Source organism: Tachyglossus aculeatus, chromosome X2 (assembly GCF_015852505.1).
Source record: "Tachyglossus aculeatus isolate mTacAcu1 chromosome X2, mTacAcu1.pri, whole genome shotgun sequence".
Taxonomy (NCBI): domain Eukaryota; kingdom Metazoa; phylum Chordata; class Mammalia; order Monotremata; family Tachyglossidae; genus Tachyglossus; species Tachyglossus aculeatus.
In genome coordinates this window covers 25,544,046-25,566,355 of record NC_052100.1, presented here as the reverse complement: position 1 = coordinate 25,566,355, position 22,310 = coordinate 25,544,046, and the positions used below count along the sequence as shown (strand labels likewise).

At 43.5% G+C, this 22,310-nt stretch overlaps 1 protein-coding gene across 1 annotated transcript in view; it reads right to left on the bottom strand.

Moving 5' to 3' along the window:
* SYCP2L (synaptonemal complex protein 2 like) overlaps window positions 1-20,348 on the bottom strand; it is a 47,175-nt gene extending 26,827 nt beyond the window's left edge. The window contains exons 1-17 of the mRNA XM_038771480.1: window positions 20,340-20,348; window positions 18,758-18,832; window positions 17,801-17,938; window positions 17,587-17,706; window positions 15,433-15,537; window positions 13,850-13,874; window positions 13,004-13,089; window positions 12,813-12,901; window positions 12,042-12,076; window positions 11,370-11,512; window positions 8,862-8,914; window positions 7,206-7,251; window positions 6,692-6,784; window positions 6,547-6,607; window positions 5,188-5,336; window positions 2,417-2,483; window positions 237-352 (exon numbers count right to left, since the gene is read on the bottom strand). Of these exons, the coding sequence (XP_038627408.1) occupies window positions 237-352; window positions 2,417-2,483; window positions 5,188-5,336; window positions 6,547-6,607; window positions 6,692-6,784; window positions 7,206-7,251; window positions 8,862-8,914; window positions 11,370-11,512; window positions 12,042-12,076; window positions 12,813-12,901; window positions 13,004-13,089; window positions 13,850-13,874; window positions 15,433-15,537; window positions 17,587-17,706; window positions 17,801-17,938; window positions 18,758-18,832; window positions 20,340-20,348 (1,410 nt within the window). The remainder of the gene's footprint in view (window positions 1-236; window positions 353-2,416; window positions 2,484-5,187; window positions 5,337-6,546; window positions 6,608-6,691; window positions 6,785-7,205; window positions 7,252-8,861; window positions 8,915-11,369; window positions 11,513-12,041; window positions 12,077-12,812; window positions 12,902-13,003; window positions 13,090-13,849; window positions 13,875-15,432; window positions 15,538-17,586; window positions 17,707-17,800; window positions 17,939-18,757; window positions 18,833-20,339) is intronic.
* Between the last annotated feature and the right edge of the window lie 1,962 nt (window positions 20,349-22,310).

Sequence of the window (22,310 nt, the reverse complement as noted above, 5' to 3'; positions counted from 1 at the left end):
AAGTAAGAGGTAGAACAAGGGTTAGAACCCAAGTCTTCTGACTCCCAGATTTGTGTTCTTTCTCCTGAAGCACGTTGCTTCCCCAATCTCTACCCCTGCGACATAGCTCAAAATATCTGTATGATCCTTCTCCCCTTCCTGGACCACTCCATGAGCAGCATTCCTCTATGGCGCAGCTCAGCTCGACTGCTCTGCCTAGGCTAGAGGGCACCGACCCCTACCTCCAGAACACTCACTGCTGTTTCAGATGGATCACGAATATCCGAGGCCGACAGGTCCGACACCGAGCTCGTTTTTTCATTCTGTGAAGGCTCTTCCTCCAACTGCAGCAATGTGGAATCGGACATCTCAACTGTAAAATAGTCAAGGAAAAGGTAACATTTTTCCTCCCCTCCCACCCACCCCCCTCACAAGAAAAGATAACTAGTTTAATAACTAAAATAACTCTCTTCCCTTGCCTTATATTAAGAATCTTAGAGACTTCATCATTTGAATTGTTATCTTTGCTTCCATTTCCACCTCAAACCTAAAATGTCCTGCCCCAGTGACCGAGAGACTAGATTTCTTTCATTAACATGAAATTCTCAGTTAAGTACAGCCAGTTTTCTGGGAGCATTAGTATGAACAAGTGAATGAATGCTTGGGAGTCAGGTAAAGTGATGGGGAGGGCGAAATCCTTAGAAAATCTTTCATTTGTACCATTTATACGAAAAATTGGGTCGGACTAAATATTCACATATGTCAAATCTTGGGTGGCACAATCTTTATAGGCCAGATTACAATCCAGCCAGGTCTGGGAAACTGAAATTTTAAATGAGCTGTTGGATTTTGAGGGATCATGATTTAGGATGCCCCTGTTTTTTGGGTGGGCAACCTGAAAGGTTAAGTTTGTATGTTTCCGCTAGAATCTTGAATTTCTAGAGGGTCAGGCCCAGCACACAGCTGAACTTGTTGAAACTAATTTGCTAAACTCAGACTTGAATAAAGCTGAACCTAAAACTCTGCCCCATCTCCCCAGCCCGACCAGGTGCTAGTATATTGTTTTTGTGTGTGTTTGTTTTCAACTAGCCATAATGACAAAGTTAATGTTGCAAGCACAGGTTCCTTTTTTTTTTTTTTAAATGGTATTTGTTAAGCACTGACTATGTGCCAGACATTGTTCTAAGCGCTGGCTGAGGTAGATACAAGGTAATCAGGTTGGATCCAGTCCATGTCCCACATGGGGCTCACAGTCTTAATCCCTCTTTTACAAGTGAGGTAACAGGCACAGAGAAGTAAAGCCACTTGCCTGAGGACTCACAGCAGACAATTGGTGGAGTTGGGATTAGAACCCAGGTCCTTCTGACTCCCAGTTCCGGGCTCTATCTTCCTGCCTGTAGCCCCATCTCCCTGCCCAGGCTAAAGCCACAGGGACAGAAAGAGTGAAAGGTAGTGGCAGCAGTTTGGGATGGTACACTGTTGTCCTTCTCCCCCAACCCAGCTTTGGCTGGGACACGGAGGTGAGGTGGAAAGGGAGGTAGTGGCTATGCTTAACCTGCAGCAGCTGTTCATTTCACTAAGTTGATCCTGTAGTGAGGGAAGGGAGGTGAGGAGATAGGAGGGAAAACTTATTTCACATCATGGTAGAGGAAGGAGTGGGATATGGAGGGGCCAGGAGTATCCTGCAGTGATTGGACATAGCATTTTAGCAGGGGCTTATTTATGGTGAAGTAAGCTAATGGTGCAGGATTCATACTGTGGGATGGTCATTAAGCAGCAGTGTGGCTTAGTGGATAGAGCACAGGCCTGGGAATCAAAAGGACCTGGTTCTAATCCCGGCTCTGCCACATGTCTGCTGTGTGACCTGGAGCAGGTCACTTCACTTCTCTGGGCCTCAGTTACCTCATCTGGAAAATGGAGATTCAAAGTATGAGCCCCATGAGAAGCAGCGTGGCTCAGTGGAAAGAGCCCAGGCTTTGGAGTCAGAGGTCATGGGTTCAAATCCCAGCTCTGCCAATTGTCAGCTAGGTGACTTTGGGCAAGTCACTTAACTTCTCCGGGACTCAGTTACCTCATCTGTAAAATGGGGATTAAAACTGTGAGCCCCCCATGGGACAACCTGATCACCTTGTACCCTCCCCAGTGCTTAGAACAGTGCTTTGCACATAGTAAGTGCTCAATAAATGCTATTATTATGTGGGACTGGGTTCAACCTAATTAACTTGGATCTAACCCAGTGCTTAGAACAGGACTTGGCACATAGTAAGTGCCTAACAAGGACCATAGTTATTATTATTATTATGACCCTGCTAGCCCCTTGCATGTTTGTCTTTTACCTTAAACTTCCTCACATCTAGAGCAGTTTCTTGCAACTTAACTTTGATACTACAGTTCTTAGGAAAATCCCCAGTAATACTGAAGAATTTACCAGTTGTACCTGTTTGGTTCTCAAAGTTATTGGAAACGACTGGCGATGACTCTTGCTTTCCCTTGGTGGAGGTGCTCTAAACAAACAAAAAATGAATTTTTAAAGCAACTACTTTTAACCAAGGATCTAAATTTCCTCTCCAAGGGTAGGAAAAGCAATCATATTAATCCTGTTATTCCTTTCCAGTAGTTCAGGGAGCGGGTGACAATCCCCAAATCTTCCTCCAAACAAGTAGGGAAGGGAGAGTAGTGAAATGTCCAAGGCCTCTGAAGAAGTCTGGAAGAGGCCAGGAATGGCACAAAGTGATACAGCCCCATGTAAGAGGGGCCTCCAGGTGGACGCTGATATTACCCTCTTCCTGACCCTGTTCAGGCTTGTCTAAAAGCTGTTCGGCCTTCTGATGCTAGGTGGAGGAGGAAGAGGGGTGCTGGTGTTCTTAGAGTGGGAGTCATCTATCATCATCATCAATCGTATTTATTGAGCGCTTACTATGTGCAGAGCACTGTACTAAGCACTTGGGAAGTACAAATTGGCAACATATAGAGACAGTCCCTACCCAACAGTGGGCTCACAGTCTAAAAGGGGGGAGACAGGGAACCAAACCAAACATACTAACAAAATAAAATAAATAGAATAGATATGTACAAGTAAAATAAATAAATAGAGTAATAAATATGTACAAACATATATACATGTGCTGTGGGGAAGGGAAGGAGGTAAGATTGGGGGGATGGAGAGGGGGACGAGGGGGAGAGGAAGGAAGGGGCTCAGTCTGGGAAGGCCTCCTGGAGGAGGTGAGCTCTCAGTAGGGCCTTGAAGGGAGGAAGAGAGCTAGCTTGGCGGATGGGCAGAGGGAGGGCATTCCAGGCCCGGGGGATGACGTGGGCCGGGGGTCGACGGCGGGACAGGCGAGAACGAGGTACGGTGAGGAGATTAGCGGTGGAGGAGCGGAGGTTGCGGACTGGGCTGTAGAAGGAGAGAAGGGAGGTGAGGTAGGAGGGGGCGAGGTGATGGACAGCCTTGAAGCCCAGGGTGAGGAGTTTCTGCCTGATGCGCAGATTGATTGGTAGCCACTGGAGATTTTTGAGGAGGGGAGTAATATGCCCAGAGCATTTCTGAACAAAGATAATCCGGGCAGCAGCATGAAGTATGGATCTAGAGGTCCCTGCCCCATCCCCTTGGCTTCCAGAGACCCCACATGGCAGTAGCCCTGGTGAGCTGACACATCCAGGGCATCAGTGGAGGGGGAAGGAGGAGCTGGCATGGAGTCAGTCCTTCACCAAAGGAAGGACCTCATGGGCCTTCACACCAATCAATCAATCAATCAATCGTATTTATTGAGCGCTTACTATGTGCAGAGCACTGTACTAAGCGCTTGGGAAGTACAAATTGGCATCACATAGAGACAGTCCCTACCCGATAGTGGGCTCACAGTCTAAAAGGGGGAGACAGAGAACAGAACCAAACATACCAACAAAATAAAATAAGTAGGATAGAAATGTACAAGTAAAATAAATAAATAAATAAATAAACAGAGTAATAAATATGTACAACCATATATACATATATACAGGTGCTGTGGGGAGGGGAAGGCGGTAAGGCGGGGGGATGGAGCGGGGGACGAGGGGGAGAGGAAAGAAGGGGCTCAATCTGGGAAGGCCTCCTGGAGGAGGTGAGCTCTCAGCAGGGCCTTGAAGGGAGGAAGAGAGCTAGCTTGGCGGATGGGCAGAGGGAGGGCATTCCAGGCCCGGGGGATGACGTGGGCCGGGGGTCGATGGCGGGACAGGCGAGAGCGAGGTACAGTGAGGAGATTAGTGGTGGAGGAGCGGAGGGTGCGGGCTGGGCAGTAGAAGGAGAGAAGGGAGGTGAGGTAGGAGGGGGCGAGGTGATGGACAGCCTTGAAGCCCAGGGTGAGGAGTTTCTGCCTGATGCGCAGATTGATCGGTAGCCATTGGAGGTTTTTGAGGAGGGGAGTAATATGTCCAGAGCGTTTCTGGACAAAGATAATCCGGGCAGCAGCATGAAGTATGGATTGAAGTGGAGAGAGACACGAGGATGGGAGATCAGAGAGAAGGCTAGTGCAGTAGTCCAGACGGGATAGGATGAGAGCTTGAATTAGCAGGGTAGCGGTTTGGATGGAGAGGAAAGGGCGGATCTTGGCAATGTTGCGGAGGGCAATGTTGCGGAGTCTCTGTCCTGCCCTACGTGGGCAAGGGGAAGCAGCATGGCCTAGTGAATACAGCATAAACCTGGGAGTCAGAGGGACCTGGGTTCTAGTCCCAGTTCTGCCACTTGTCTTCTGTGTGAGACATTGGGAAGTCACCTCACTTCTCTGGGCCTCAGTTCCCTCATCTGTAAAATGGGGATTATGATTGTGAGACAGGAACTATGTCCAACCCGATCATCTTGTATCTAGCCCACTCCTCTGAACAGTGCCTGACACATAGAAAGTGCTTAACAAATACCACAATTGCTATTATTACCCCCATTCAACCAAAACTGCTTCTAGCACCACTACAGCAGCAAATAGTTTTCAGGACAGAACAGCCTTTCTAGGGACTTTTCTTTTACCAGCCCCTGGATTTAACTAAAATGACCCAGATAGTACTAGATTTTGAAGTGGGATTTGAATCCAGCTCCCTGATCCAAGTAAGTAGCATTCAAAAAACAAACACTAAATTTTTTCACCTTGAGTGTCTATTTCCATTTTGCAATTGAGCTAAAACCATGCTAAACTGGTACCAAAACATTAAGCAAAAAATAAATAATAATAAACTTACCAGCAATTTATCTTCTCCTAGAACTTTAATGCTAGAATTTAAGATACTGAATTGAGAATCAAAGTGTATTTCTATTTTCTTTACTTCCTTTTTGCCAACTGTGAGAAGATTCTTCAGATTCACATGAAACACTATTTTCCCTTGGGATTCTATGGGGGGAAAAATAGCAGAAATAACTGATACAATGAAGATGAAATTTTGTAGTTTTAGATAATGCCACTGCTACTTGTCTGGAGTTTTCTAGAACAAGAACTTGAACACAACTCCTTCCCTCTGTACTTCCCTGTCTTCCCCTTACCCTCATAAACATTAATAATAATAATTATGGTCCTTGTTAAGTGCTTACTACGTGCTAACCACTGTTCTAAGCGCTGGGGTAGACACAAGTTAATCGGGTTGGACACAGTTCTTGTCCTACAATGGCCTCACACTCATCCCCATTTTACAGATGAGGTAACTAAGGCACAGAGAAGTGAAGTGATTTGCCCAAGGGATTAAAAATAAAATCAGCATCCAAAACTCGCTATGGTCCTCCCAATATTTACCATGGAATTGATTGATTATTTTTCCCTTGAAGTCTACCTAACCCTTCTACCAACTTCACGAAGCCCACAGACCTACTCAAGAGTTTCCCCTACAATAATTTCCAGGAAAACCCAACCAGAAGGAGTTTTGAGTATAGTCAAGTTATCCAAAATTTAGTTGCCTGTCTGCCTTAAAGTCAGCTGGATACCCTTCAGGAAGCATGCGTTGACTGGAAATCTTTTCTTCAGTGTAGGCAAATACCTACTTCCGATGGCCAATGCAACTCCCCTCCCTGCTTAGCCCCCAAAAACCAGTGACTACCATTATTAGTGCCTCTGGGGAAGTTTGGCCTTAAATGTGTTTCATGATTTGGGCAAATGTTCTTGGAAACTTTAAAGCAAAGCCCTGGATGTGCCTATAATTGTTTACTGAAATGAAAATAAAAACATTGCATTTATGATGATGTTTGTTAAATTCAAAGAAACAGAAACTTTATGTTCCGCTCAAGGAAATGTTTACGACAGTTGTTTCCATGTTTTTAGATTTTAATGCAAAAGCAAAATTCAGTTGTTTCCTAATTGTACTTGAAATAGCCAACACTTTGTTATGTATCTACCTCAGTGTTTAAAACAGTGCTTGACACATAGTAAGCACTTACATACCACAATTATTATATTTCTAAACCACAGCTTACATTACTACTAAAAGTACTGATCATTTGAAAATAGGTTGACTATAGCTCCCTTACCTCCTAGCTCTGTTTCCCTGTCTCCTTGTTCACCCCAAACTATCCACAGATAGGTTAGAAAGCACACATTTATGCCTTGTTCTTACCTTTTACACCGTAACTTCTCACTGCTTTCTTTTCAAGTCTTACTGAATCCCACAGAAGTCCCTTTCAAAAGAACACAGACATCCACTTGCACATAAATATTCTGTAAGGTTTTTTGCATAAGCAAATGGCCAAGAAGATTCTTACCTCCGCATTATCGATGTAAAAAGTAATACTCTGGCTTCCAATATTAAAATCAATCCAAAACTTCTCCAGCTTTTCATCAGTTGGTTTCCTCACCTGAAAGACACACTCCAATTACCCAAACATCCTCCCCAGCTTCCCCCCAAGTCTGATAAATGTGTCATAGCTCAAGAAGGCACTGATCTTTTAATGATGGCATTTATTAAGCACTTACTATGTGCAAAGCACCGACCATTCAGAACTCTTGACAGAGCCAGAAGGAAGTAAGTGCTTTCTGGAGGAAGGGGAAGGGGGACTCTATCTTTAGATTTGCTCCTGCAAAACCCAACATTTGTATTCAAGGAACTAATTGTCCCTCAAAAGTGTTCATTTGTCAGACTTTTCCTTCTGATAACATTCTGACAATATAGAGCCGTAGTAGGCCCCCATAGACACCTAAGGGGATAGAAGGCATCATTAACCCCCCCCCTCACACACACACACACACACACACACACACACACAGGGTGCAGGATACCTCATTCTTGTCAGCAAAGGCAGCGATGCAAGGAAAGGAATATACTCTGAAAAATACAAACACAAATTAACATTTCCAAGCATTAAAATGTGTTGCAAATGTAAAAGAAAGCATGGATAAATTGTAACCAGAGACAAATTTACTCTCAAGTCTAGAGGATCCAAGGAATGCATCCCTTCTGCCAGTGTTGGCTGTAAGAACCAACTCATCTCTAGACTGTAAGCTCGTTGTGGGCAGGGAATGTGTCTGTTTATTTTCATATTATACTTTCCCAAGTGTGCAGTATGGTGCTCTGCATACAGTAAGCACTCAAATACAATTGAATGAATCCATCTCCCCAAGACTCCTGGAACTACAGACCTACTTCTGTATTAGCTACTTCTCAACTCTCTTATGATCCCAGGGCCTCAATCCCCATGATCCCACAGGATAAATCTAAGTGATGGGAGACCCTTCTTAAAAGAGAAGATAAATGATGCTGATGCTTCATTTCTGCAGCCTTTTTTGGCAATGGCCTTCAGTAAGGATACATTTAAATTTTTTGCTATTTCTAGGGATGGTTAGACTAGACAAATACCACAAAGCACTTGGAAGAGACAACAAAAGCATAAAACATGTTCCCTGCCCACAAGGAGCTTTTCTTCTAATGGGGGAGCAGACATAATGATAATGTAATCCAAATACATAAATGAATGCATAACTCAGTAAGTATACACTTATACACAAGTGCTGAGGATGGTATACAAAAATGCTAGCTGTTGGGTTGAAGCAACGTGGTTTAGTGGATAGAGAGTGGCTCTGGGAGTCAGAAGGACCAGTGTTCTAATCCTGGCTTCGCCACTTGTCTGCTGTGTGACCTTGGACAAGTCACTTCACATCTCTGTGCCTCAGATACCTCACCTGCAAAGTGGGGATGAAGACTGTGAACTCCATAAGGGACATGGACTGTGTCCAACCTAACTTGTATCTACTCCAGTGCTTAGTACAGTGCCTGACACACAGTAAGTGCTTAACAGATATCATAAAAAACAAAAAAAGTGATTCAGGGTGTTGGGAATTAAATCAAAAAAGGAATAGAGGGCTAAGGTCTGATTATAGGATAAGGATATCTATCCCAGTCCACGGCACCAGGGATTAGACAGGGATTTAACAGGTACTGGCTGAGAATAGATTGTGTAAAAGACAGTAAATTCCTCTCCGCTCCCAGCTAATAGTCCAATTTTTCCTTCTCTCCCCATGCTGAACCCCCTCCTTTAACCATCACCCCAACTCACTCCCTTTGCTCTACCCCCACACCCCACTGCACTTGTCTATATATGTACATATCTATAATTCTATTTATATTAATCCATTTACTTGTTGATGTGCATATATCTATAATTCTATTTATTTATATTGATGCCTGTTTACTTGTTTTGATGTCTGTCTCTCCCTTCTAGACTGTAAGCCTGGTGTGGGCAGGGATTGTCTCTACTGCTGAATTGTACTTTCCAAGAGCTTAGTATAGTGTTCTGAAAACAGTAAGTGCTCAATAAATACGATTGAATGAATGAAAGAGATACCCTGTGCAAAAATTAATACTCCTGCCTGGTTTGATCTTGGGAATAGTGTGGGCTTAGAGACAACAAACATTGCAAATACAGTGGGGTTACTTACCCTCTTTCATCACCAAGTCTGTTATTTAGAAGATTAAGAAACTTTCTGCTGTCCTTAAAGACAAAGAATGTTCATTTGGTACTGGTTTCCAAGATTCAAAAAATCTTAAACCAAATTCTTATTGACTTAAATATTACAATGGTTTAGTTTAAAACAGACAAAATTACACAGATCTGCTAGACGATGTATGCGATGAACACGTTGGATTGTGGGGGGCACGTGAGGAATGACCCAGTACAACACTACTAGTTTTCCTTACCACGGGGTTTTGCAAGAACACAATCCCAGTGTTATAGGGCAACTTTGTGCAATACATTTCCTTTTTCCAAAGGGGCCTTAGCTCAGGTAAACATGGACACCATATTGCATTAGAAGGTCCAAAAAATTCAAAATAGCCATATCAAATGTAACGACTGTAAAACGCTTCTTTTAGCAAAGTATACACTTACAGTATTACATGGGTGTTTTATTTCTATGTGTTCAATAGAGGAAAGAAACACTTCAATTTAAACATGCCTGTTCCGCTTGGATCACTAAATCAGTAATTGCCTAGACATCCCTGTATGGATTGTGCATACATGGGCAATTCTCTGGGGACAGACCATGTGGCATTCATCTAGCCTTCACAGTGGACTGGGCCAAGGCCTGACTGAGCCAAAGAATAGCTTCCAATCGTGACACTTGAATTGAAGCCATCAAGTGCTCTGAGCACCAGAGGCCAGTTTGAATGGGAGCAAGAAATGGAAGGAGGAGAGGGAGAGGCATAAAAATAGGAGGAAGTTGGAGAATGGGACAAAGGAGAAAGAAATGAGAGACACAGGAGAGCATTAAAGCGAGAGGGTGATGAGGGATGAGAGGAATAAGAGGGAGGCATGAGATAGACAGGGGTAAATATCAGGTGGGGGACTGAAAGGGACAAATAGGAAGACTAAAAAAACCCAAAAATATTTCCCAGTTTTCAGCTCATTTTAATCGATTGACTAAAATTTAAGTCAAGCTCAGATAAATTGCTCACAGTCTTAATCCCCATTTTATAGATGAGGTAATTGAGGCACAGAAGTGCCTTGCCCAAGGCACCTAAGTGATTTGCCCAAGATCATATGGCAACAAGTGGTGGAGCCGGAATTAGAACCCAGGTCCTACTGACTGATTCCCAGGCTTATGCTCTATCCACTAGGCCATGCTACTTCTCAAGTACTTCTAAAAGGTCTTTATTTTTTGTGGAACAATGTTCAATTTAATTAGTATGCAGTAAATATATTAAATAGGGTTCAAAATTTTTCCCTACTTCCATTAATTGATTTCATTATCATCTTTAGTCACCTGATCATTGGTTTTAGAGTTTTAGAGTTTTCATTTTCCCAGTAGCCTCATTATCCTGCTTCGAGCCCCCATTGTGTGGGGAATATGATGGCTCAGAGCTCTGAAGTATTAAGAGTAACTATTCCAAGAAGGGCACTTGTATCTGAGAAAGGGAATACCCTGGTTTCTTCTAGCTTCAGATATTTAAATAATGAAAAGACTGTTGTCTTGATCAGGGTAATTTTGTTCAAGACAATAATAAGTCGTGTTTGTTAAGCACTTAGATGCCATTCACTGTGCTAAGCATTAGGGTAGATGCAATACAATCAGATCAGACACAGTCTCTGTCCCGCATGATGCTCACAGACTAAGTGGGTGAGAAGCATTGTGTTTTAGTGGATAGAGCACTGGCCTGGGAGTCGGAAGGACCTGGGTTCTAATCCCAGTCCCACCACTTGTCTGCTGTGTGACCTTAGGCAAGCCATTACACTTCTCTATGCCTCAGTTTCCTCATCTGTAAAATTGGGATTGACAGAAACCCACGTGGGGTTCTGCATCACCCTGACTTGCTCCTTTTGTTCTTCGCATCTCCCAGCCCCGCAGCACTTATGTACATATTTATTCATTCTTATTTATTGAGCGCTTACTGTGTGAAGAGCACTGTACATATCTGTAATTATTTATTTCTATTAATGTCCATCTCCCTCCCCAGACTATAAGCTCACTGTGGGCAGGGAATGTGTTTACTGATGCATTGTACTCTCCCAAGCACTTAGTACAGTGCTCTGCACACAGTAAGGGCTTGATAAATACAATAGAATGACTGAATGAATTAAATGATTGAATGAATGAGACCTCAACAGCATCCCTTTACCACCAGATTTGAACTCTGAGTTTTATCTTATGATGATTTTATATTCATATTATCTCATCTTTTCTATTATACCTGTCCCTGCTTTACTGTAAGATTGAGAGTCCCTAGAGGGTCAGGTACTATATCTAATTCTCACACTTATATTTTCCCCGCCATAGCACAGTGCCCTACACATAGTAGGTGCTCAATAAACACTATTATTACTAGGCACAGAGAGAGAATAGTGGCATCACTGATAAGAACTGGAATCTTTCCAAAGGATTTCAAGTTCTCAGATTGCATTTCAATTGAAAATCAAACGATAAAACTTGATTTTCTGAAAGCACTCTCACCGTCTCAAAGTCTCTGTCCTTTATCTCTTTGAAAGCTAGCGCAATAAAGCTATCTTCAAACCATTTATGAGCAAGGTTGTTCCTGGATTTCTTGGCCATCAACCTGCACAGAGCTTCAGAAATGGCAGCCTGGAGGTCATAGTCTACGGCAACAAGGGCTAGACATGAATACAGGCTTACAAAAAGGCTTCAGCACAAGGAAAACCAATGTCTTCTCAAATCAACACAAAGCAGGAACTGAATATTTAACCTTGGGCAACATTCCATGGCACTACTTCCATGCAGTAAGTACGCGTACTAACGAATGACACTTTTGAATGATGGGAATGGCTTGGAATGGTTTAATCATGAACACGATAGCTTCAAGCACTAGGGGGAAAAGAAAATATCAGAAAATAATATGAAAATTTAAGACACCATCTTAGGTTATGAAACATATGAAGGAAGCTCTTGAATAAATAAGATGGACAGAGGCACTGTATTATACGAGCTCAGGGTATTTAAAATCCATTTAAAAGGAGTGATTAGAAAGCAAAAGCTGATGATTACTTTTGGTTCCTGGATTTTTTAAGATAAACTTCCCTCTGAAATGTGCAAGCGTCGAAACAGAATATTTAGCATGTGTGCACAGCTTTCACAATAAAAGTTCAATAATACTCCAAAATATCTTACCCCCTATTTCCAGAATTGTCCTTGCAAGATCTTGACTGAAAAAAAAATGACAATTTTCCAAGAATGTGATTAGATCAATTTTAAGGACATATAACAATATACCCAATAAACAACGTGATGTGTTGGGTCAATTACCTCCATTTCTAAATCAGGTTAAACTTTAATAACTTTAATTTATGCTGCTCATTAAAGTACTGAACAATCTTATTCCTAAACCAAGTTTTAACTGCTGTGCGATCCTAGCCAAGATTATGTCCTTTCATGGAGATTTCAAACTGAGTTGAAAAACACTACGCAGACCAGATTTTTTATACATAGATAAATGAAGTTAACAGAAATCCCAAATCACCTGACTATTCAATGGAATCATCAAGCCTATGATCAAGATAAAACTGAGTCAGTTCTCAGCGCAGAATACAGAGTTTTTAGGACCCAGATCAAAGCTGCAGTGTAATCTCAGTATCAGCTTTAAAAAAGGGAGACAGATTTAGAGTAATTGTCTCTAATCCATCTATTTTAAATTAAATTTATATTTAGAGAATATTAAATTTAGAGAAATTACTGGATTTTTTGATTCACTTGATCCAAAATTCAAGTTCCTATGTGCCTGCATTACATTGTTGGAGCGCATTGATTAAATGATGCCCCAGTGGCCTGAAAAAGTTAAAGGTTCTTGTTAAAGCCACACTACTAAGGAGATACTTTAGAGACAATAAAGCCTAATACATATCACTAATGTCTTCTCTCGCAATGGGTTCAGAGTCCACTCACGTAAGCACATGTATATCTTCTGACAAAGATAATTTCTTTCTTTCTTCACGGGGTAGTGTGTCCAGAATGGAGTTTAGGGTCCTCAAGGCCTTTTAAACAGAGTATATCTCAAAAAATGAGGAACTACTGCCCAGAAATCCACTTTAATTTTCATCATTTTCTTAGACACTTAGCTCATTGTTTGCACACACCTCTTGTCGAATGATAAAATTGATTTTCTTCTCTGTTACTGCAAGTCCTATGCTGAGTAAGAATGAATCCAACAGCTGGATTTTTCCTGAAAGCATAAACAAGTCAAGTTTCAGCTGAAGAATTCTAAATAAGTCAACCCAATTCTGAGCATTAAAGGTAGACTTCCTCAGGGCTGTGTCTGCTTAAGGCAGGCATCACTCCCACACTCTTCCTCAGGTTTGTACCATTTCATCCCAGCTCCCAAATCCCACTTCCATCTCTCTTTCTCCCACCTCTCTTTCTCCCCCCGGCCCCACCCCCCAATGCCATTACATTTCAGCAAATCAAGCCAGCTTTTGAAAGGGACACACCAAGCAACATCAGAAGAGGGAAAGTGCAACAAACATCAAGTCATACGGTGAACAAATCACTCCGTCTCTGCCTGAACTTTTTAAATCCTGCTCTGAATGGAACAAATACTGATTCCATTTTCCCCTATGCTCTGGGACAAACACAAATAGGACAGCTCACAAAGAGTACCCTCTCTGGCCTTGTGCAATGGCTGGAAAAGGCTCGGAGCAGATTGTGATACACCTTCAGGTAGAATAGAAGAGTGACTCACCCCTCTCCAATGCCAGACTGTCCTCTCATTCACCCTAACAGCAACACAGCCCCATTTTAAGGTAGAAGTTCCATGCGACATGCCAGCAATCATCCAGGATGTTTTAAATAGTACTTATCCCAAGTGCTTACTACAATAAATACCATTGATTAATTATACCTGTCCTCCTAAGCCACATCACTGGCAGGGAGGTGCTGCCTCTCTAAGGCACTTTTAGCTTACAAGTAGCTAGTAATTTACTCACCTTCACTACTGCATTTCAAAATGACCTAGTCAAAGAGAAACCCAGAATTAACGAGAAAACAAAAAGGTCAACAGACTTAAAAATGTGAATTGCTTAACTCAGAAACATCAATTATGTTGGACTTCCATAACAGCTTTTTTCCTCCTTAAAATACAACAAAATGTCAATTAGCTAAAGTGAGGCTGAGATGGTCTTTTAGAAAAATCCTTAAATTCTGCAAATTATGTCCTTTACCTATCTATCCATCAGGTGAGTGAGTGGAGAAGACACAGACCCCCAACTGCTAGGTAGAGGGTGTCCATCAGTCCAAGGAGCAGATAAAGAGAAATAAGTCATATAAAGAGAAACCCAGAAGTAACTAGAAAACAAAAAGGCCAACTGACTTAAAAATGTGAGTTGTTTAACTCAGAAACATCAATTGTTGGAGTTCCATAATAGCTTTTTTTCCTCCTTAAAATACAACAAAATGTCAATTAGCTAAAGTGTGACAGATGGTCTTTTAGAATAATCCTTAAATTCTGTATATTACATCCTTTACCTATCCATCAGGTGGGTGAATGGAGAAGAAACAGATACCCAACTGCTAGGTAGAGGGTGTCCATCAGTCCAAGGGGCAGGAGAGATTTCTCCCCCTCTTGGATAAATAAGCACCATCTTCAGTTGCCTATGGACATCCTGGCCTGGGTCACATGCAGCCATTACTACAGCTGGCCTCACTTCCCTCCCACAGAAAGATTACTGAAGCAGACCTGCTCCCATCAGCCTGCCCGTTTCCTTGCCAACACCTAATCTGGGCCAGAAGCAGTTACCTCCATCATATCAATGATATTTATTGATCACTTACTGTGTGCAGAGTACTGTACTAAACACCAAGGACAAAATATATACCTGGTCCCTATTAACATATTTGTCCTCCACCGGGTCACTTACCCATCCAGTTCTGACACCTATCACGGCTCCTGTACTGAACGGCCTCTTTGACATGGCTTGGTGGGTAATCATCCATTAATGGGAAAATAGAGGATAGTGCTACTTTCTGCTAAATCTTCATTCTTTGTCCTTGTAAATAATGTATTAAGTAAACCCCATTAGACTGAAAGATCCTAAGGGGAAGGAACCATTAGTTTGTAAGCTGCTCCCTACTAGATGGTAAGCTTTTTGACAGAATGGATTGGGTCTAGCAACCCTATTGTATAGTACTCTCCCAAGCACTTAGTATTGTGCTCTGCACCTAGTAAGCACTCAATACCTCTGATCGATTGATTCTTTGCTTCTGGTGGACGCCTAAGCACTTAGTGCTCTGCACACAATAGAAACTCAATAAATGGCACTGATAATGATGACAGTGAGGAGATTCTTCACTGTTTACCCATCCTACCCCTCAAATTGGATGGCCGTGAATTATGATGATTCCCACATCAAATGGAGCCTTCAAATTTAAATTAAGATGATCTTCAACACTGCTCAACTTCTCATAAAAATCCAAAGTTTCACAGATGCTCTCAAGATTCCTGCAGGGAAGAGTTGATAAACAGGTTTCTGACAACACAAACCACCCCATTCCCATAAATTAATATACTTACCAATGCAATGTCAAAAAAATCCTCTGTCACATTAATTAAGGACGGAGTTAAGGCCAGCTCTTTAATGGTCAGAAATCCTATTGTTCTTTCAAACCAGGAAACCATGTACAAATAGAAAGAAATACAAGGTCACACATCCCAGTGGGTGCTCAGATTACTGCTATTACTTCTCAGGGCTGCTTTATTCATTCAATCATATTTATTGAACACTTACTGTGTGCAGAGCAGTGTACTAAGCGCTTTATCCACGGGCACTTGCTCAAGGGTCTAGGGCCCTCAACTACTCAAAAGCACTTTCCCCCTCCCCAACCTACTCCTTGTCTTGTTGCTGATCCCCTCTAAGAATCAGTCCGATATCTTCTTGGGAGGAAAGACACATTCCCATTTTGGGGAGATAAATAAATAAACTTTGACTTGGCCTCATCAGACCCTTAATCTTGTGTGTGAATGGCACACTACAGAATCGACTGTTAGGGCCAGATAAAATTCTGCACAGACCTCCTCAAGTGGAAATCTACAGTATTCTTCCCTTTTGGGGTGAGAAAAAAACATATTGAAAGAATAGGATCTGGTCTAGCAGCCAGTTATCAATTTTGTAAATGGTCATGAAATTGGGAAGCCTTCAAAAATATAACAGTTATATAGCCAACTCCATCTCCACAAACCAAACTACAAAATCCAAAGGACATTGCAGCCCTCACTTCCCACCCTCTGTGTCCCATTAAATCTCCATTCTTTAGGACAGTCTGGTATTGTCAATGCAAGGAATGCCATGTTTTTGGTGGCAGAGAGCTTCATGAAGGGATGAGAGGATGTGGAGAAACTTTAAAAAAAAATCCTCAGGCACAAATATATTTTCTAACCCCTACCCAAATAAAATGCCCCGAATGAAGACTAATAGCACTTTCAGAATAGCCCTATGTGAGGATAAAAGATTGATAGCACCAACGAAGATTCCACTGAAGAAGCAGGAATCCCATAAGAATTGGGAGCCTCCCTCATACCTCAAGGCCCTTAACAAGAACAAAAAATTCCTATCTTTAATTTACATCATGACAAGTCACTATATCCACCCATCGCTTGCCACTTTTCCCTCTGCTTCCTTCCTTTTTTTCTACCCCCACCCCCAGAAAATGTTATCTGCCCTCATGAAAATCTGGGGTTGGGGGAAATTTCAGTATACCAAGCTCTGAGTGGAGGCATCACCACCCTAAGAGCTTTCTGCCCCCAAATCTACGACTTACATTTATTCATTAAGTCGTGAATACTGAGCTCCTTAATGCAGAGCACTGAGGCATTTGGAAGAGTACAATAGACGACATGATATCTGGAGGAGACAGGCAGATTTACAGCACAGAGAACAGGAGGAAAAATAACTGCAAGCTTGTGGACAGGAAACAAGTCTACCAACTCTGCTGTATTGTACTCTCCTAAGTGATCAGTACAGTGCTCTGCACACAAATAAAATTTGAAGTGTGTATATACATAATATATATTCACAAAATAATTTAGAAAATGAATGTCAAAAATGAGCACTATGTCGAACCACTCTTGTACACACATTAACATTGCCAATATTTCTGTCTGTCTCCCCCAGATTGTACACTTTGTTGAGCAGAGCACTTACACAATTAAACCTCCCAAATGCTTAGTACACTGTCCCACACTAAATAGGTGCTCAATAAAAGCACTTACTGCTACCACTACTACTACATCCAATTCCCTCTCTTGCCAGAACAAACCCAACTTATGCTGCCACAGAGGAAATTTTGAAGCACTGTTCATTTTTTTAATAGTATTTGTTAAGCACTTACTATGTGCCAGGCACTGTACTACTGGTGCTTTTTAGAGCTAGCAAACAGAGCCTGGATAGCCTCTTTTTTCCCCTCTTCTGGTGGGGTACCGTGAAAAGCTCCTTGTGGGGAGGGAACATGTTTGCCAACTCTTTTAGTTGTACTCTCCCAAGTGCTTAGCACAGTGCTCTGCACATAGTAAGCGTTCAAAAAATACTATTGATGTTTGGAGCAGACATTTTCATTCTTGTTCAATGTCATGGCAAGACAGCCCCAATCTCATGAAGCCTGTGTTCCCATATCTAATAGTCACCTCATTTCAATTAAGGAAGGCTAATAAACATGCAAATAGGATACTTATCTTTGAAATAAGTCCATAACGGATTAACAGATGTTCATCTTCTTTAAGATCACCTTTGAAGAACTGTTTAATGCATTTCAGCAACAGTGAGACATTGTGGAATTCATTCTTATCCAATTCCTATAAAATATTTGATGCCCAGTGTTAACGTTGAAGAAAATGGGTACTGTCTGGTATAGTTTTTAAATACAAAATCAAAAGTTAAATTACTTGCCTTATTTATCAGCCTGTCAAGATGATTCAATAGTACTTTGTCACATTTTTGAGGAACATAGGTCACTTTTAGAGGAAATAGTTCATTTATTTTCTGAAATCCTTTGCCATGAAATACATCAGTTATAAGTGATTGAAACTGGAAATAAAAATACAGGTTGTAAGGTACATACTTTTAAGAGCCTTCCATTACTATTCAAAACAATAAATGTGATTTAGACTAGGGAGTTGAACAAGGGATGTTCCTAATAAAGGAGAGATGAAGTGTAACATACGGTACTTAATCTAGTTGTTACTTGGGTGTAGAGAGGAAAACAAGGAGGAGGGAGAGAAGGCGGGGTGGGGGGCGGGGGAGAGACAGGTATTAAAATAGTCAGAAAAAAACATAGTATTTCAAAATTCCTGCAACCATGACACAAACAGAAAAAAAAAAATCAGGGATTTTTTTTCTAGTAAATCAATACTATAGAGAGAACGACCTTGTGAGGGAAAAAGTATTGTTTTATCCTTATTGTTCACCCATAGCACATAATATAAAGAATAATTTGTGAAACGCAGATACAGAAATGTAGCATTCTTTTTATGGAAATAACGTTTTCCATCCTAAATAATAAGTTCTACTATTTTAGAATTCAATAGGATTGATTTTCCCGGCCAAATCTCACAATTCAATTTCTTTTTAGCCAAGATTAAAGCTGTAAAGACTTACTCTTGTCTCAAATAGGTACTCCAGTCACCTTCATTTTTGAAACTACACACGTGGTAACGCAGTTTAAGTTCCTACAATTGACTTTAAAAGGTTTTTCCAAGCACATTTTGACAAAGAACTCATCGTTCTTTTGTTCATTACTGTTTATGGGATAAATATCAGGGATTTGACTGTGTTCACATGAAAGGCAAATCAGAAACAGTGTTAATCAAAGAAGCAAGGAAAACAAAAGATGAAGTGGATATTTACATAGAATTCGTCTGGTGCTGTCTTAGTGTCCTTATCTCCTTTGGCGTTTGGTGAAGTGGTTTCTTTTTCCTTTATCTGGACACAGTGAGAAATTGCTTTTCATTTGTATTAGAGAGAAACATTCCAGGGAGACAAATAAAATACAACGCCTTTTGAAGACATGCTAAGATATGAAATTAATGATGAACGTTGAGTTGCTCTGCAAATAGTAAGCACTCAAAATATCACTGATTGATCGCAATCGGTCTGTTCATTGTTCTTTACCAGAAACTCCAAGCAACACTCAAAAATGGTACAAAGACTCAGCCAGGTTTTATCCCAATTTAGAAAAGAATCATTTTCAAGAAACGAGTGCTGGACTAACCTGGGGTCTGCAGGTATTTGAGAGGACACAGCCTTTTTGAGCATGGGGGCCCTGGATGTTTGGGAGGGGCCCGTTCAACTGTATTTGTTCAGCGCTTAGTGTGTACAGAGCACTATACTAAGCGCTTGGGAGAGTCCAATACGACTCTCCAGGGAATAAGCAGACGCATTCCCTGACCACAACGAGCTTACAGTCTAGAGATGGTCCCTAGAGGAGCTGGGGGGAGTGGGTCAGGTCTTGAAAGGGGGGAGACAGGGGCTGGAGAATGGGGGAGAAGGGTTCTGTGGGGGATGGAGAATGGGGGGGAAGGGCTCTGCGGAGAAAGAAGGATGGGGGAGAAGGACTTTGCAGAGGCTGGAGAATGGGGGAGAAGGGCCCTGGGGGGGCTGCAGAATAGGGGAGAAGGGCCCTGGGGGGGCTGCAGAATAGGGGAGAAGGGCCCTGGGGGGACTGGAGAATGGGGGAGAAGGGCCCTGGGGGGGCTGGAGAATGGGGGAGAAGGGCCCTGGGGGGGCTGGAGAATGGGGGAGAAGGGCCTGGGGGGGGGCTGGAGAATGGGGCAGAAGGGCCCTGGGGTGGGGGGACTGGAGAATGGGGGAGAAGGGCCCTGGGGGGGACGGGACTGGAGAATGGGGGAGAAGGGCCCTGGGGGGGCTGGAGAATGGGGGAGAAGGGCCCTGGGGGGGCTGGAGAATGGGGGAGAAGGGCCCTGGGGGGGCTGGAGAATGGGGGAGAAGGGCCCTGGGGGGGCTGGAGAATGGGGGAGAAGGGCCCTGCGGGAGGTGGAGAATGGGGGAGAAGAGCCCTACGGGGGTCGGAGAATGGGGGAGAAGAGTCCTGCGGGGGCTGGAGAATGGGGGAGACAGACTCTAGAGGGCTGGAGAAAACGGCCCTTACTTCCAGGGAGAGGAAGAGCGCTCCCCTTGTGACCCCAGTCCAATACCTAACGTGTCCTCCTCACTCACGTCCCACCTCCTCGGCCAGAGACTGGCCAGAAGTCGGGAGCCCAAAGCCAACCGTGGAGCCACAGGCCGGGCGACCACAGGCAGGCCGGGCCGGCTGAGCCCTGCGCTGCTCTGCTCCCTCGGACCCCCGGACTCTCAGCCCTCAGGCCCAGAGCCCCCCGGGATGGTCCAGCCCTCCATCCTCCTGCCCCTCCGCCTTGGTCCGGCCGAGGGCCGGCCAGGAGGACAGCTTGGAGGCCCCAAGCCTACTCACCGCCTGCATCTTGCGGCTCCCGGCCCAAGCTGTTCCTCCCTGGTCCAGGTGGTCTGAAGCGCGCTAACGAAGCACGAGGATCCGAATGCTCCTCCCTACTCCAGCTGGGCCGAGTCGCGCTAACGAAGCACGGTGTTCAGGACGCTCCTCCTCGGCCCACGTGGTGTGAACCGCGCTAACGAAGCACGAGGATCAGGATGCCCCTCCCTGCTCCCAGACTGAGCCCCCTCTTTCCTCTCCCCCTCGTCCCTCTCTCCATCCCCCCGTCTTACCTCCTTCCCTTCCCCACAGCACCTGTATATATGTTTGTACATATTTTTTACTCTATTTATTTTATTTGTACATATCTATTCTATTTATTTTATTTTGTTAGTATGTTTGGTTTTGTTCTCTGTCTCCCCCTTTTAGACTGTGAGCCCACTGTTGCGTAGGGACTGTCTCTATGTGTTGCCAATTTGTACTTCCCAAGCGCTTAGTACAGTGCTCTGCACATAGTAAGTGCTCAATAAATACGATTGATGATGATGATGATGCTCCAGCTGGGCCGAGCGGCGCTAATATTAATAATAATGATCGTATTTATTAATAATAATAATAACGATAGCATTTGTTAAGTGCTTACTATGTGCAAAGCACTGTTCTAAGCGCTGGGGAGGATACAAGCTGGTCCGGTTGTCCCGCGTGGGGCTCCCAGTCTTAATCCCCATTTTACAGATGAGGTAACTGAGGCCCAGAGAAGTGAAGTGACTTGCCCAAAGTCACACAGCTGACAAGTGGCGGAGCCGGGATTTGAACCCATGACCTCTGACTCCTAAGCCCGTGCTCTTTCCACTGAGCCACGTATTTGTTAAGCACTTACTATGGTGCCAAGCGCTGGGGTGGATACAAGGAAATCAGGTTGTCCCACCTGAAACTCACAGTCTTAATCCCCATTTTACATCTGCGGGAACTGAATAATAACAAGACTGTGAGCCCGTTGTTGGGTGGGGACCGTCTCTATATGTTGCCGATTTGTACTTCCCAAGCGCTTAGTACAGTACTCTGCACACAGTAAGCGCTCAATAAATACGATTGATTGATTGATTAAGCGTTTACTACGTCCCAAGCACTGTTCTAAGCGCTGGGGTAGATACGAGGTCATCAGGGGGTCCCACGTGGGGCTCACAATCTTAATCCCCACTTTACAGATGAGGCCCAGAGAAGTTAATTGGCTTGCCCAAGGTCACACCGCAGACCAGTGGCGCAGGCTGGATTAGAACCCATGTCCTCTGACTCCCCAGCCTGGGCTCTTGCCACTAAGCCACGCTGCTTCTCTAAGCACAGAAAACAGTACTTGGCATATATTAAGCGCTTAACAAATACCATCATTAAGTGGCTTGCCCAAGGTCACACAGCAGACAAACGGCGGCAGATGCGGGATTAGAACCCACGTCCTCTGACTCCCAAACCGGGGCTCTTTATGCCCTGCTGCTAATGAGACACGGGGATCCAGGTCGCCCCACCTTGGATCAGGTGGTCCGAGCGGCGCTAATAATAATAATAATGGTATTTGTTAAGCACTTACTATGTGCCAGGCACTGTTCTAAGCGCTGGGGTAGACACAAGGTAATCAGGTTGTCCCACTAGGGGCTCACAGTCTTAATCCCCATTTGACAGATGAGGTAACTGAGGCACAGAGAAGTTAGTGGCTTCGCCCCTGGACTCTCCCAACTGCAGGTCGTGTCTGTCTTGGGACCGGCCGGAGGGCGACGGGGTGAGGCCTAATAATAATTAATAATAATAATGATATTGTTAAAGGCTTACTACGTGCCAGGCACTGTAATAAACGCTGGAGTGGCCACGAGCAAATCGGGTTGGACGTAGCCCCTCTCCCACGTGGGGCTCGCAGTCTCAATCCCCATTTTACAGGTGAGGTCACTGAGGCCCAGAGAAGTGAAGTGACTTACCCAAGGTCACACAGCTGACAAATAA